We start from the raw sequence: 13318 nt of genomic DNA on the forward strand, positions 1-13318 counted from the left end.
ACAAACTCCACAAGTGAGGAAGTTCCAAGTTTATAACAGAAAGTGATTTAATTTTGTTTAAATAATACTGTTTCCTGAAATGCTAACTGCCGTGATTTGTAGTTAATCCCCAAACCCAATTGTGTTGGGATTAAACCTCAGGGAATCAGTGAGCCAGTCTGTACAAGGTACCAATCACTGGTGACTTGTGACATGTTGCCAAAACCAATCAACAGTGAACAATGGAAATTGCCTGAAAAGATGTATTCATTCCCGGCAGAGCAGATCGAGCGGTCGAGCTTCTCAGCAGAGTTGGTGTAAGGAGAAATACTGAACTGATTCATCTCTGTGCCTTACGCTATATTTTAAGTAGAAGTACTGAAACATGAATCAAGTTGGAGAACAGTCTGTTGCTCTTTGGTGTAAATGTTTTAATATTGGAAACATTTTAACTCCCATTCCCATTTCAGTTTCGACATGTCGATCCATGGACCCCCTTTGTGCCATGATGAGGCCACCCTCAGAGTGGAGGAGCAATACCTTGTATTCCATCTAGGTACTTTCCAACCTGAGGGCATGGATATTAATTTCTCTTTCCAGTGGGCAAATTTCAACCCCCCCCCCCCCCCGTCTTCAATTCCCCACTCTGACCTTTCACCTCTTCTCACCTGCCTATTACCTCCCCTCCTCCTTCCCTTTATGGCTCACTCTCCTGTCCTCTCCTCCAAGATTCCTTCTTCTCCAGCCTTTGACCTTTCCCTCCCAAATGGCTTCACCAATCACTTTCCAGCTTGCCTCCTTTTGCTCCCTACTACCTTTTCTATTCTGGCATTTTCCTCCTTCCTTCACAGTCCTGAAGAAGGATCTCAGCTCAACACACCGACTGTTCATTTCCATAGATGCTGCCTGACTTGCTGAGGTCCACCAGCATTTAGTGGGGTTGCTCTAGATTTCCAGCAACTTTAGTATCTCTCGTGTATAAATGGCCACAAATCACATTTTCAGTCACCACTGACAAAGCAAATCCAGATCCTGCTTCCAGCCTGAAATGAGAAGGAAAGTCTTTCAGGACAAAGTTTGCTCAAAATATTCAGTTCAACAGCAATGGTAAATTTGTGAAAAGGTGCAGGACCAAAGGCTGCTCGGCCTGTTGTGAAAATTCCATCCCATTAACCTCATTCCCAGTTGTCCCACAGGTCTTTTTTACCTTTCCATCCAGTCTTTCTCATGGAAGTCTCTGGAACCATGACCTATTCAACATTCTGATCCCAATCAGGAGCATCCTCTCCTCATTGCCCCTTAAGGTGTTTTACAATTATTTTGCTTTGAAAAAGCTGTAGATGGTTGTAAACTTAGCCAGTCCCATCATGGACACTAGTCACCCCAGTATCAATCAGTGAACACAGCCAGTCCCATCATGGGCAGAAGTCTCCCCAGTATCAATCAGTGAACTCAGCCAGTCCCATCCCGGGCATGAGCCTCCCCAGTATCAATCAGTGAACTCAGCCAGTCCCATCCCGGGCATGAGCCTCCTCAGTATCGATCAGTGAACACAGCCAGTCCCATCCCGGGCACAAACCTCCCCAGTATCGATCAGTGAACACAGCCAGTCCCATCCCGGGCACGAACCTCCCTAGTATCGATCAGTGAACACAGCCAGTCCCATCCCGGGCACGAACCTCCCCAGTATCAATCAGTGAACTCAGCCAGTCCCATCCCGGGCATGAGCCTCCTCAGTATCGATCAGTGAACTCAGCCAGTCCCATCCCGGACACGAACCTCCCAATATCAATCAGTGAACTCAGCCAGTCCCATCCCAGGCACGAACCTCCCCAGTATCAATCAGTGAACTCAGCCAGTCCCATCATGGACACTAGTCACCCCAGTATCAATCAGTGAACTCAGCCAGTCCCATCCCGGGCACGAACCTCCCCAGTATCGATCAGTGAACTCAGCCAGTCCCATCATGGACACTAGTCACCCCAGTATCGATCAGTGAACTCAGCCAGTCCCATCCCGGGCACGAACCTCCCCAGTATCGATCAGTGAACTCAGTCAGTCCCATCCCAGGCACGAGCCTCCCCAGTATCAATCAGTGAACTCAGCCAGTCCCATCCCGGGCATGAGCCTCCCCAGTATCGATCAGTGAACTCAGCCAGTCCCATCCCGGGCACGAACCTCCCCAGTATCAATCAGTGAACTCAGCCAGTCCCATCATGGGCACGAACCTCCCCAGTATCGATCAGTGAACTCAGCCAGTCCCATCATGGGCACGAACCTCCCCAGTATCAATCAGTGAACTCAGCCAGTCCCATCCCGGGCATGAGCCTCCCCAGTATCAATCAGTGAACTCAGCCAGTCCCATCATGGGCACGAACCTCCCCAGTATCAATCAGTGAACTCTGCCAGTCCCATCCCGGGCATGAGCCTCCCCAGTATCAATCAGTGAACTCAGCCAGTCCCATCCCGGGCACAAACCTCCCCAGTATCAATCAGTGAACTCAGCCAGTCCCATCCCGGGCACGAACCTCCCCAGTATCGATCAGTGAACTCAGCCAGTCCCATCATGGACACTAGTCACCCCAGTATCGATCAGTGAACTCAGCCAGTCCCATCCCGGGCACGAACCTCCCCAGTATCGATCAGTGAACTCAGCCAGTCCCATCCCGGGCACGAACCTCCCCAGTATCAATCAGTGAACTCAGCCAGTCCCATCCGGGGCACAAACCTCCCCCGTATCAATCAGTGAACTCAGCCAGTCCCATCATGGGCATGAATCTCCCCAGTATCAATCAGTGAACACAGCCAGTCCCATCATGGACACGAACCTCCCCAGTATCGATCAGTGAACACAGCCAGTCCCATCCCGGGCATGAGCCTCCCCAGTATCGATCAGTGAACTCAGCCAGTCCCATCATGGACATTAGTCACTCCAGTGTCGAGGAGTGAACTCAGCCAGTCCCATCCCGGGCACGAGCCTCCCCAGTATCAATCAGTGAACTCAGCCAGTCCCATCCCGGGCACGAGCCTCCCCAGTATCAATCAGTGAACTCAGCCAGTCCCATCCCGGGCATGAGCCTCCCCAGTATCAATCAGTGAACTCAGCCAGTCCCATCCCGGGCATGAACCTTTTCAGTATCAATCAGTGACCTCAGCCAGTCCCATCCCAGGCACGAACCTCTCCAGAATCAATCAGTGAACTCAGCCAGTCCCATCCCGGGCATGAGACTCCCCAGTATCGATCAGTGAACTCAGCCAGTCCCATCATGGGCACTAGTCACCCCAGTATCAATCAGTGAACTCAGCCAGTCCCATCCCGGGCACGAACCTCCCCAGTATCAATCAGTGAACTCAGCCAGTCCCATCATGGGCACGAACCTCCCCAGTATCAATCAGTGAACTCAGCCAGTCCCATCATGGACATTAGTCACTCCAGTGTCGAGGAGTGAACTCAGCCAGTCCCATCCCGGGCACAAACCTCCCCAGTATCGATCAGTGAACTCAGCCAGTCCCATCCCGGGCACGAACCTCCCCAGTATCGATCCGTGAACTCAGCCAATCCCATCCCGGGCACGAACCTCCCCAGTATCAATCAGTGAACTCAGCCAGTCCCATCCCGGGCACGAACCTCCCCAGTATCGATCAGTGAACTCAGCCAGTCCCATCCCGGGCACGAGCCTCCCCAGTATCAATCAGTGAACTCAGCCAGTCCCATCATGGACATTAGTCACTCCAGTGTCGAGGAGTGAACTCAGCCAGTCCCATCCCGGGCACGAACCTCCCCAGTATCGATCAGTGAACTCAGCCAGTCCCATCCCGGGCACGAGCCTCCCCAGTATCAATCAGTGAACTCAGCCAGTCCCATCATGGACATTAGTCACTCCAGTGTCGAGGAGTGAACTCAGCCAGTCCCATCCCGGGCACGAGCCTCCCCAGTATCAATCAGTGAACTCAGCCAGTCCCATCATGGACATTAGTCACTCCAGTGTCGAGGAGTGAACTCAGCCAGTCCCATCCCGGGCACGAACCTCCCCAGTATCGATCAGTGAACTCAGCCAGTCCCATCCCGGGCACGAACCTCCCCAGTATCAATCAGTGAACTCAGCCAGTCCCATCCCGGGCACGAGCCTCCCCAGTATCAATCAGTGAACTCAGCCAGTCCCATCATGGACATTAGTCACTCCAGTGTCGAGGAGTGAACTCAGCCAGTCCCATCCCGGGCACGAACCTCCCCAGTATCGATCAGTGAACTCAGCCAGTCCCATCCCGGGCACGAGCCTCCCCAGTATCAATCAGTGAACTCAGCCAGTCCCATCCCGGGCATGAGCCTCCTCAGTATCGATCAGTGAACTCAGCCAGTCCCATCATGGACATTAGTCACTCCAGTGTCGAGGAGTGAACTCAGCCAGTCCCATCCCGGGCACGAGCCTCCCCAGTATCAATCAGTGAACTCAGCCAGTCCCATCATGGACACGAGCCTCCCCAGTATCAATCAGTGAACTCAGCCAGTCCCATCCCGGGCACGAGCCTCCCCAGTATCAATCAGTGAACTCAGCCAGTCCCATCATGGACATTAGTCACTCCAGTGTCGAGGAGTGAACTCAGCCAGTCCCATCCCGGGCACGAGCCTCCCCAGTATCAATCAGTGAACTCAGCCAGACCCATCATGGACATTAGTCACTCCAGTGTCGAGGAGTGAACTCAGCCAGTCCCATCCTGGGCACGAACCTCCCCAGTATCGATCAGTGAACTCAGCCAGTCCCATCCCGGGCACGAACCTCCCCAGTATCAATCAGTGAACTCAGCCAGTCCCATCCCGGGCACGAACCTCCCCAGTATCGATCAGTGAACTCAGCCAGTCCCATCCCGGGCACGAACCTCCCCAGTATCAATCAGTGAACTCAGCCAGTCCCATCATGGACATTAGTTACTCCAGTGTCGAGGAGTGAACTCAGCCAGTCCCATCCCGGGCACGAGCCTCCCCAGTATCAATCAGTGAACTCAGCCAGTCCCATCATGGACATTAGTCACTCCAGTGTCGAGGAGTGAACTCAGCCAGTCCCATCCTGGGCACGAACCTCCCCAGTATCAATCAGTGAACTCAGCCAGTCCCATCCTGGGCACGAACCTCCCCAGTATCGATCAGTGAACTCAGCCAGTCCCATCATGGACATTAGTCACTCCAGTGTCGAGGAGTGAACTCAGCCAGTCCCATCCTGGGCACGAACCTCCCCAGTATCAATCAGTGAACTCAGCCAGTCCCATCCTGGGCACGAACCTCCCCAGTATCGATCAGTGAACTCAGCCAGTCCCATCCCGGGCACGAACCTCCCCAGTATCAATCAGTGAACTCAGCCAGTCCCATCCCGGGCACGAACCTCCCCAGTATTGATCAGTGAACTCAGCCAGTCCCATCATGGACATTAGTCACTCCATTGTCGAGGAGTGAACTCAGCCCATCCCATCCAACAAAAGGCAACTAAAAAAGCTATAAGAAAGGAAAAGGTGAAATATGAGGGCAAACTAGCCAATAACATAAAGCAGGATTCTAAAAGATTTTTCAGTTATAGAAAGAGTAAAAGGGAGGTGAGAGTTGATATTGGACCACTGGAAAATGAAGCCTGTGAAGTAGTGATGTAGGACAAATGAAATGGCAGATGAACTGAATGGGGACTTTGCATCAGTCTTCACTGTGGAGTGTGCCAGAAGTCAGTGAGTGTCAAGGAGCAGAAGTGAGTGCCATTGCTATTACATAGGAAAAAGTGCTAGGCAAACTGAAAGGACTAAATATGAATAAGTCAGCTGGACAAGACAGACTACATCCCAGAGTCCTGAGAGAAACTACTACTAAAGATGTAACAGATGCATTGGTCATGATCTTTCAAGAATCACTTGATTCTGACATGGTCCTGGAGGAGTGGAAGATTGGAAATGTCACTCTACTCTTTAAGAAGGGAGGAAGGCAAAAGAAAGGAGATTATAGGCCAGTTAGCCTAACCTCAGTGGTTGGGAAAGTGTTGGAGTCTATTATTAAGGATGAGGTTTTGGGGTACTTGGAGACTAAAGACAAAATAAATCAAAGTCAGCATGGTTTCTGTAAAGGGAAATCTTGCCTGACAAATCTGTTCGAGTTCTTTGAGGAAGTAACAAGTAAGGTGGATGTCATTTACTTGGATTTTCAGAAGCCGTTTGATCAGGTGCCACTCATGAGGCTGCTGAACAAGATAAAATCTCATGGCGTTACAGGAGAGATACTGGCATGGATAATGTCTGACCGGCAGGAGGCAGCGAGTGAGAATAAAGGGGGTCTTTTCAGATTGGCTGCCAATGACTAGTGGTGTTCCTCAGGGGTCAGTATTGGGACTGCTACTTTTCACATTGTGTCTCAGTGATTTCGATAATGGAACTGATGGCTTTGTGGCAAAGTTTGCCGATGACGCAAAGATAGGTGGAGGGGTAGGTGAAGAGGAAGCAATGCAATTGTAGCAGTACTTAGGTAAATTAGAAGAATGGGGGGGAAGTGGTAGATGCAATACAGTGTTGGAAAATGTACAATAATTCATTTTGGTAAAATGAACAGTAGTGCAGACTGTTATCTAAATGGGGAGAAGGTTCAAACATAAGAGCTGCAGAGGGACTTCTGAGTCCTCGTGCAAGACTCCCAGAAGGTTAATTTACAAGTTGAGTCTGTGGTAAAGAAGGCAAATGCAATGTTGGCATTTATTTCAAGGGGAATGGAATATAAACGTAGGAAGGTAATGCTGAAGCTTTATAAGACACTAGTCAGGCCGCACTTGAAGTATCATCAACAATTTTGGGCACTGTATCTCAGAAAGAATATGTTGTCATTGGAGGGAGTCCAGAGGAAGGTTTATGAGAATGATTCCGGGAATGAAGGAGTTAACATATTAGGAACATCTGGCAGCTTTGGGCCTGTTCTCACTGGAATTTAGAAGAATTTGTGGGGATCTCATTGAAAGCTATTGAATGTTGAAAGGACTGAATAGTGAATGATCAGCCATGATCTCAGAATGGCAGTGCAGACTCGAGGGGCTGAATGGTCTACTTCTGCACCTATTGTCTATTGACTAGATAGGGTGGATGTGGAGAGGATGTTTCCTATGGTGGGGGTATCCAGAACTAGAGGGAACAGCCTCAAAATTGAGTGGCAACCTTTTTGAACAGTGGTAAGGAGGAATATTTGTAGCCAGAGAGTAGTGAATCTATGGAATGCTCTGCCATAGACTGCGATGGAGGCCAAGTCCATGGGGTTATTTAAGGCAGGTGTATGGGGTTGAGTGGGATCCAGGATCAGCCATGATGGAATATTGGAGAAGACTCGATGGGTTGAATGGCCTAATTCTGTTCCTATGTCTTATGGTCTGTAGCCTCCCCAGCATCAAGGACATCTTCAAACAGCAATGCCTCAAAAGTTGGCAGCCATCATTAATGATGCCCATTACCGAGGACTTGCCCTCTTCTCATTGCTACCATCAAGGAGGAGGAATAGGAGCCTAAAGACACACACCTAACACTTTAGGAACAACTTGTTCCCCTCCACCATCAGATTTCTGAATGGTCCATGAACACTCCCTCACTCTTTCCTCTCTTTTTACACTGTTTATTTAACTTTTTTCCTATACATTCTTTATTTTATAGTATATTTCAGGTATTGGACTGTACTGCTGCTGGAAAACAATAATTTTCATGACATCCTATAGTCAGTGACCATGAACTTGATTCTGATTCTGTTATCTGCCCAGATGGAACGATGTGACTCCCTCCTGATCCTGAACACGCTTACATCCCCTTTCTCACATGACAATTCAGAAGTACAGCAGAGGTTGTAAAGTGCATTGACAAATGCTACAATGTCAAAAGTTGAACAGCCTATGATGCAGCAGTAGAACCACTACCTCAGCAACAGTATAATGCTGACTATGTGACGTTTACTCAATCTCCCTGTTTCCTCCCAATGCCATGTGAGTCAGTGTGTTAAATGGCCACTGTAGGTTGTTCTTGGTGTGTACATGAGGGGTAAAATCCTGGGGGAGGTGATGGAAACCTGGGAGGAATGAAGTGGGATACGTAAGGAATTGGTTTGAATGGGTGCTAGCTGTCAGTATTGTTCCATTGGGCCAAAGGGTCTGTTTCCTTGTTGTATGACTCTGTACTTTATAAGAGTGAGCTCCTGCCTCTTTTAATCTTCCTCACTTTGCTGGGCAGCCCACCTCCCTTGGTCTCCCAATGGCCCCTTGCCTGGCAATGTTCACATGTTTATTTGATGTGTTCAGAAAACCAGGTTCATTGTTGGTGTAGTGTGCCGACTGGGTTCAGAAAATGATCCTCATGTGTCCTGGAGCAATTGCAGGCAGTGACTCTACCTTGACATGAGCAGGGACCCAGCCAGCCACAGGGAGTGGGATGGCCCGAGACCCTTAAGGTTGTACTTTCTTCCTCATCTGTAGCCTTCCCCACATGAATTCCCTTTGTCAGAGATCCAGCAGTCAGGACCATTACATTAAATGCTATTAAGTGGATTTGTTTTATAAACATGGCAGAACTTAAGATTCCTGAAACTGGCCCTTCTTGTTGAGCCCTGAAACCAGCCCTCCCCGTCGACGCCCGTACGGACGGGCCCTCCCCATTGACGCCCGTACAGACGGGTCCTCCCCGTCGACGCCCGTACGGACGGGCCCTCCCCGTCGACGCCCGTACGGACGGGCCCTCCCCGTCGACGCCCGTACGGACGGGCCCTCCCCGTCGACGCCCGTACGGACGGGCCCTCCCCGTCGACGCCCGTACGGACGGGCCCTCCCCGTCGACGCCCGTACGGACGGGCCCTCCCCGTCGACGCCCGTACGGACGGGCCCTCCCCGTCGACGCCCGTACGGACGGGCCCTCCCCGTCGACGCCCGTACGGACGGGCCCTCCCCGTTGACGCCCGTACAGATGGGTCCTCCCCGTCAACGCCCGTACAGACGGGCCCTCCCCATCAATGCCTGTGGAAGTTCAGCAGGTTTAAACAACTAGTGCAGATCGATTGATGATGTTGCTTTCTGTGGATCTGTAGGGGGATTCTCACAATTGGGACCGCTGTCTACCTGATCGAGCCACTGGACGAATCTGGGGCTGAGGAGCATGTGGTTTATCGGCAGGAGCATTTGAGGGTGAAGCGTGGCTCCTGCATACAAAACATCACGCTGTATGACAATGGACCCAAAGTGGCAGCTCTTTACCAGCCGCCCAGCAGGGTACTTCCCAGCTTTGAATTTATTCAGTCTCTTCATTATTCATCCATTCAGCCCTTCAGTTCCAGTCACCTCATTATAGGAAGGATATGGAAGCTTTACAGAGGGTGCAGAGGAGATTCACCAAGATGCTGCCCAGATTAGACAGTGTTTCTTATAAGGAGAGGTTGAGCGAGCTAGGACTTTTCTCTTTAGAATGAAGGAAGATAAGAGGTAGAGACAGTGAATAGCTAGTATCTTTGACCTAGGGTGGAAATGGCTAATACAAGGGGGCTGAATTTGTGATTGAATGAAAGTATGGGGCGGGGGGGGGGGGGTAGAATGTCAAAGGTAGATTTTTTTAATAGAGACTGGTGGATGATGCATGGAACACCCTGCTAAGAGTGGTGATAGAGGCAGATACATTAGCTGCATTTAAAGACTCTTAGAAAGTCACATGGATGATAGAGAAATGGAGGGCTGTGTGGGAGGGACAGTAAAGGTTGATCTTAGAACAGGTTAAAAGGTTGACACAACACTGTAGGCTGAAGGGTCTGTACTGTTCCATACTCTTGCATATTCTGTGATATTTTTACAGCCACTATGAATACTAATTTTTTTTTACTTTTTAAATGTCTATTCCTCTCATTTTCAGAGATCAATGCATCTTTCACATAACACCAGATATGTGGAACTCTTCCTGGTAGTGGACAATACTGAGGTAAACAACTCCACAATTTCTACATGGTCTTGAACTTTGCGAGATTTATAACACCTGATCTCAAATTTATGGACGTCCAAAGGCCAGAGGGAAAGCCTGGCAGATGATGAAAACCCAAGCTAAAATTCTAGAGAAACTTGTCAGGTCAGGCAGCCTCATTGGAGAGAGAGAAAGTGTTGGTAGTTCAGTTCTGGCATCTCATCAGAACCTTTAAAACATCTTTTAAAAATCACCCGACATTTTCTGAATTTGAGCAGAAATGGAAACACATCTCTCAGGTGTTCCCAGAACTGCTGAGTATTTTGAGCATTTAGAACATGGACCAGAATAGTGCAGGCACAGGCCCTTTGGCTCATAATGTTGTGCAGAACTAATTAAACTAGTAAGTAAATGTGTAACTAAACAAATCCCTTCTGCCTACATGATTTCCACATCCCTCAGTTATATGCCTAAGAAGCTGTTGAACATCTCTATCATACCACACCTGGCAGTATATTCCAGGCACCCAGCACTCTCTGTGCAGAAAACTTTCCTCAACATCGCCTTTGAAATGACACTCACCCTTCCCCTCTCAACTTAAATGTATTCCCTCCAGCACTGGAAGAAGAAATGGCTAGCTACACCATCTATGCCTCTCATAATCTTATAAACTTCTAATCTGATCGATTTCTGTCTTCTTTTGAATCACAATCCTGCCTGATTCTGAGTGGCTTCTCATGGTGAATTTCTACAGATGCCACCTGGCAGCAGTGAACTGAGTTGCTAAATCTGTTTATAATCTCAGGCGGGAGTTACAAATTTAACAAATTCCACCACGAGTATTGGTGAAATTAAATCTGATTCTGACTTCCAGGCATCTGAGGCACATGTAATCACTTTCTGTCCAAGTTTCCCCATTGTCCTGCATTCATCTAAAAGATTTCGTCACACCATGGTTGATATTATATAGAGTCATAGAGCATTACAGCACAGAAACAGACCCTTCAGCCCATCAAGTCTGTGCTGAACTATTATTTTGACTCTGGTAATAAATGAAGGTATTAACTATCTGGGTGGCAGGATGGAGATGTCTTTGCTAAAGGAGGTGTAAACTACTTCCCTCTGTTAGCCTACAGGTCACCCTTGGGCAAGGTGCAGCACCTGTTTAGCCCCCACCACCATCGATCAGGGTCACGTGAAGCCATGGAGCAGGTGGTGGATGGTCATACGAACAGGTGCCTCAAATCACAAGTCCTGGTTATGTGACCACTGACGCCATCTCTGAAGGGTATTGATAATGGCTGGGGTCACCCATCTTGTAAAGACACTGCCCAGAAGAAGGCAATGGCAAACCACTTTTGTAGAAACATTTGCCAAGACTGGTCAAAGACCATGATTGCCCACGTCATATGACATGGCACATAATGATGATGATTGACTGTTTATAGTCCCATGTACTGCGATACAGTGAAACACTTGCCATTCCACATGTCATTCTATACGTAGATAGATTAGTGTATGTTGGTGAGCCTTTCCACTCCACTACCCTCCTTGTGGAGAGAATCTGCCAGATCTCCCCTGTCTAGCCTATATGTAAATCCACACCAGCCAATAAAAGATTCAAAATACAACATTCTTATTCCTTCTGTGAGTTCCCACAAACCCAAGAGATTCCATTGAACATCAGCAAGTGCTGCGGTCTATTAAACACTGCCTACTTTCACAGAAGGGAGGTTATTGAATTCATTGTGTGTGTTTCTCTGATCACCACACTCTCAGAGGGATGTGATTCCGCTGCAGAGAGTGCAGAGATTACCGGGGTGCTGTTGGATTTAGTTATGGGGAACGATTGGTAGGAAGTTGAGGAGGGCCTGATAGGAGTATTTAAAATAGCTAGAGGCATAGATAGTATTCATGGAATCGATGGGGAATCAAAAACAAGGGCAGTCATTTAAGCTGAGAGGAAGGATATTGAAAGGAGATGTGAGGAGACAGTTTTTTTCACACAGAGAATTGTTGATAGCGGAACTCACTGCCAGAGGAAATTCAAAGTAAATTTATTATCTAAGTACATATACGTTGCCATATGCTGCCTTGAGATTAATTTTCTTGTGGGCATTTACAGGAAAATAAAGAAATAAAATAGTATTTATGAAAAAATTATAAATAAAGATTGCCAAACACCAATGTGCAAAAGAAAACAAATTGCAAATAAAAATAATCCAGAGAACATGAGCTGTGAAGAGTCCTTGAAAGTGAGTCTATAGGTCGTAGCATCAGTCCAGAGTTGTGAGTGAAGTTATCCACAACAGTTCAGGAGCTTGATGGTTGTAGCACTCAAACCATTCCAGAACAGACATTTAAATGGCAAGGCATAGAAGGTTATGGTCCTAATATGGGCTAACAGGATTAGTGTAAATGGGCAGAAAGGTCAACACAGATGTGTTGGGTGAAGGGCCTGTTCCTGTGCTGTTCATGAAGGTACAGACACTGGGAGATGAGCATCAAGGTGAACATTACTGATCACTGCCTTCCTGCTTGGCTTGGATTTGGTCCATGGTGTTAATGGTCAATGTGACCTTTTCCATTTCAGTATCGAAAATTCAACCAAGAGATTCTAACCATACGGCACCGAATGATGGAAATAGTGAATCACGTAGACAAGGTAATGTTTCTTTTATCTTAAAGCTAAATGATAAAATTGCACATTGTGGATGTTTGAAATATAACTGGAAACCCTTGGAAATGTGCAGATGCAGTGGGGAGGGATACCTTACGACTCAATAACTATCCTATTGTGCACCAGTTACCAAGTGGCTGAAATCACCTGACTGAATGTCACAAAAGATCCCCTATCCAAATATTCCTTTCCTTCTCACAGATATCTTTGTTACAGCTTTACTTTCAATTAAGTATTCATTTAAAATTGATGTTTAAATCTGCAAAAGCACACGGTTGGCCATAGCACATCGTAAACACAGGAGATTCTGCAGATGTTGGAAATCTTGAGCAACACACACAAAACACTGGAAGAACTCAGCAAGTCAGGGCGTATCTACAGAGGGAGATAAATAGTTGACATATTGGGCTGAGACCCTTCACTGTCGACTCCTTATTCCCTTCTATGGATGCTACCTGACCGACTGAGCTCCTGCAGCGTCTTGTGTGTATTTCTCAGTTATTCATGGTCAGGTTTTGCTTTCTTTTAGACTATGTCTCTAGACTCTGGTTGCTTTTTCTGTATGGAGAACCTGATGGTGAATCTTCTCCTGAATGTTCTTTCAGTTGGAAGAGTTTGATGATTCATGCTAGGGCATTTTCCATTGATTCAGCTTCACTCCTCCAGACAAAGATTGATTGTTGGAGTAGGAACATGCAACGGAGCATTAGTGACTTTTTGCCTCTGTTT

General features: G+C 47.9%; 1 protein-coding gene across 2 annotated transcripts in view; it reads left to right on the top strand.

The window, feature by feature from the left end:
* Positions 1-13318, top strand: part of LOC132379170 (disintegrin and metalloproteinase domain-containing protein 8-like) — a 54863-nt gene that overhangs the window by 8599 nt on the left and 32946 nt on the right. For both annotated transcript variants that reach the window (XM_059946821.1, XM_059946820.1), the window contains exons 6-8: positions 9053-9233; positions 9865-9930; positions 12503-12574. In XM_059946821.1, the coding sequence (XP_059802804.1) occupies positions 9053-9233; positions 9865-9930; positions 12503-12574 (319 nt within the window). The remainder of the gene's footprint in view (positions 1-9052; positions 9234-9864; positions 9931-12502; positions 12575-13318) is intronic.

The sequence above is a fragment of the Hypanus sabinus genome, chromosome 21 (genome assembly GCF_030144855.1).
Source record: "Hypanus sabinus isolate sHypSab1 chromosome 21, sHypSab1.hap1, whole genome shotgun sequence".
Lineage (NCBI taxonomy): Eukaryota > Metazoa > Chordata > Chondrichthyes > Myliobatiformes > Dasyatidae > Hypanus > Hypanus sabinus.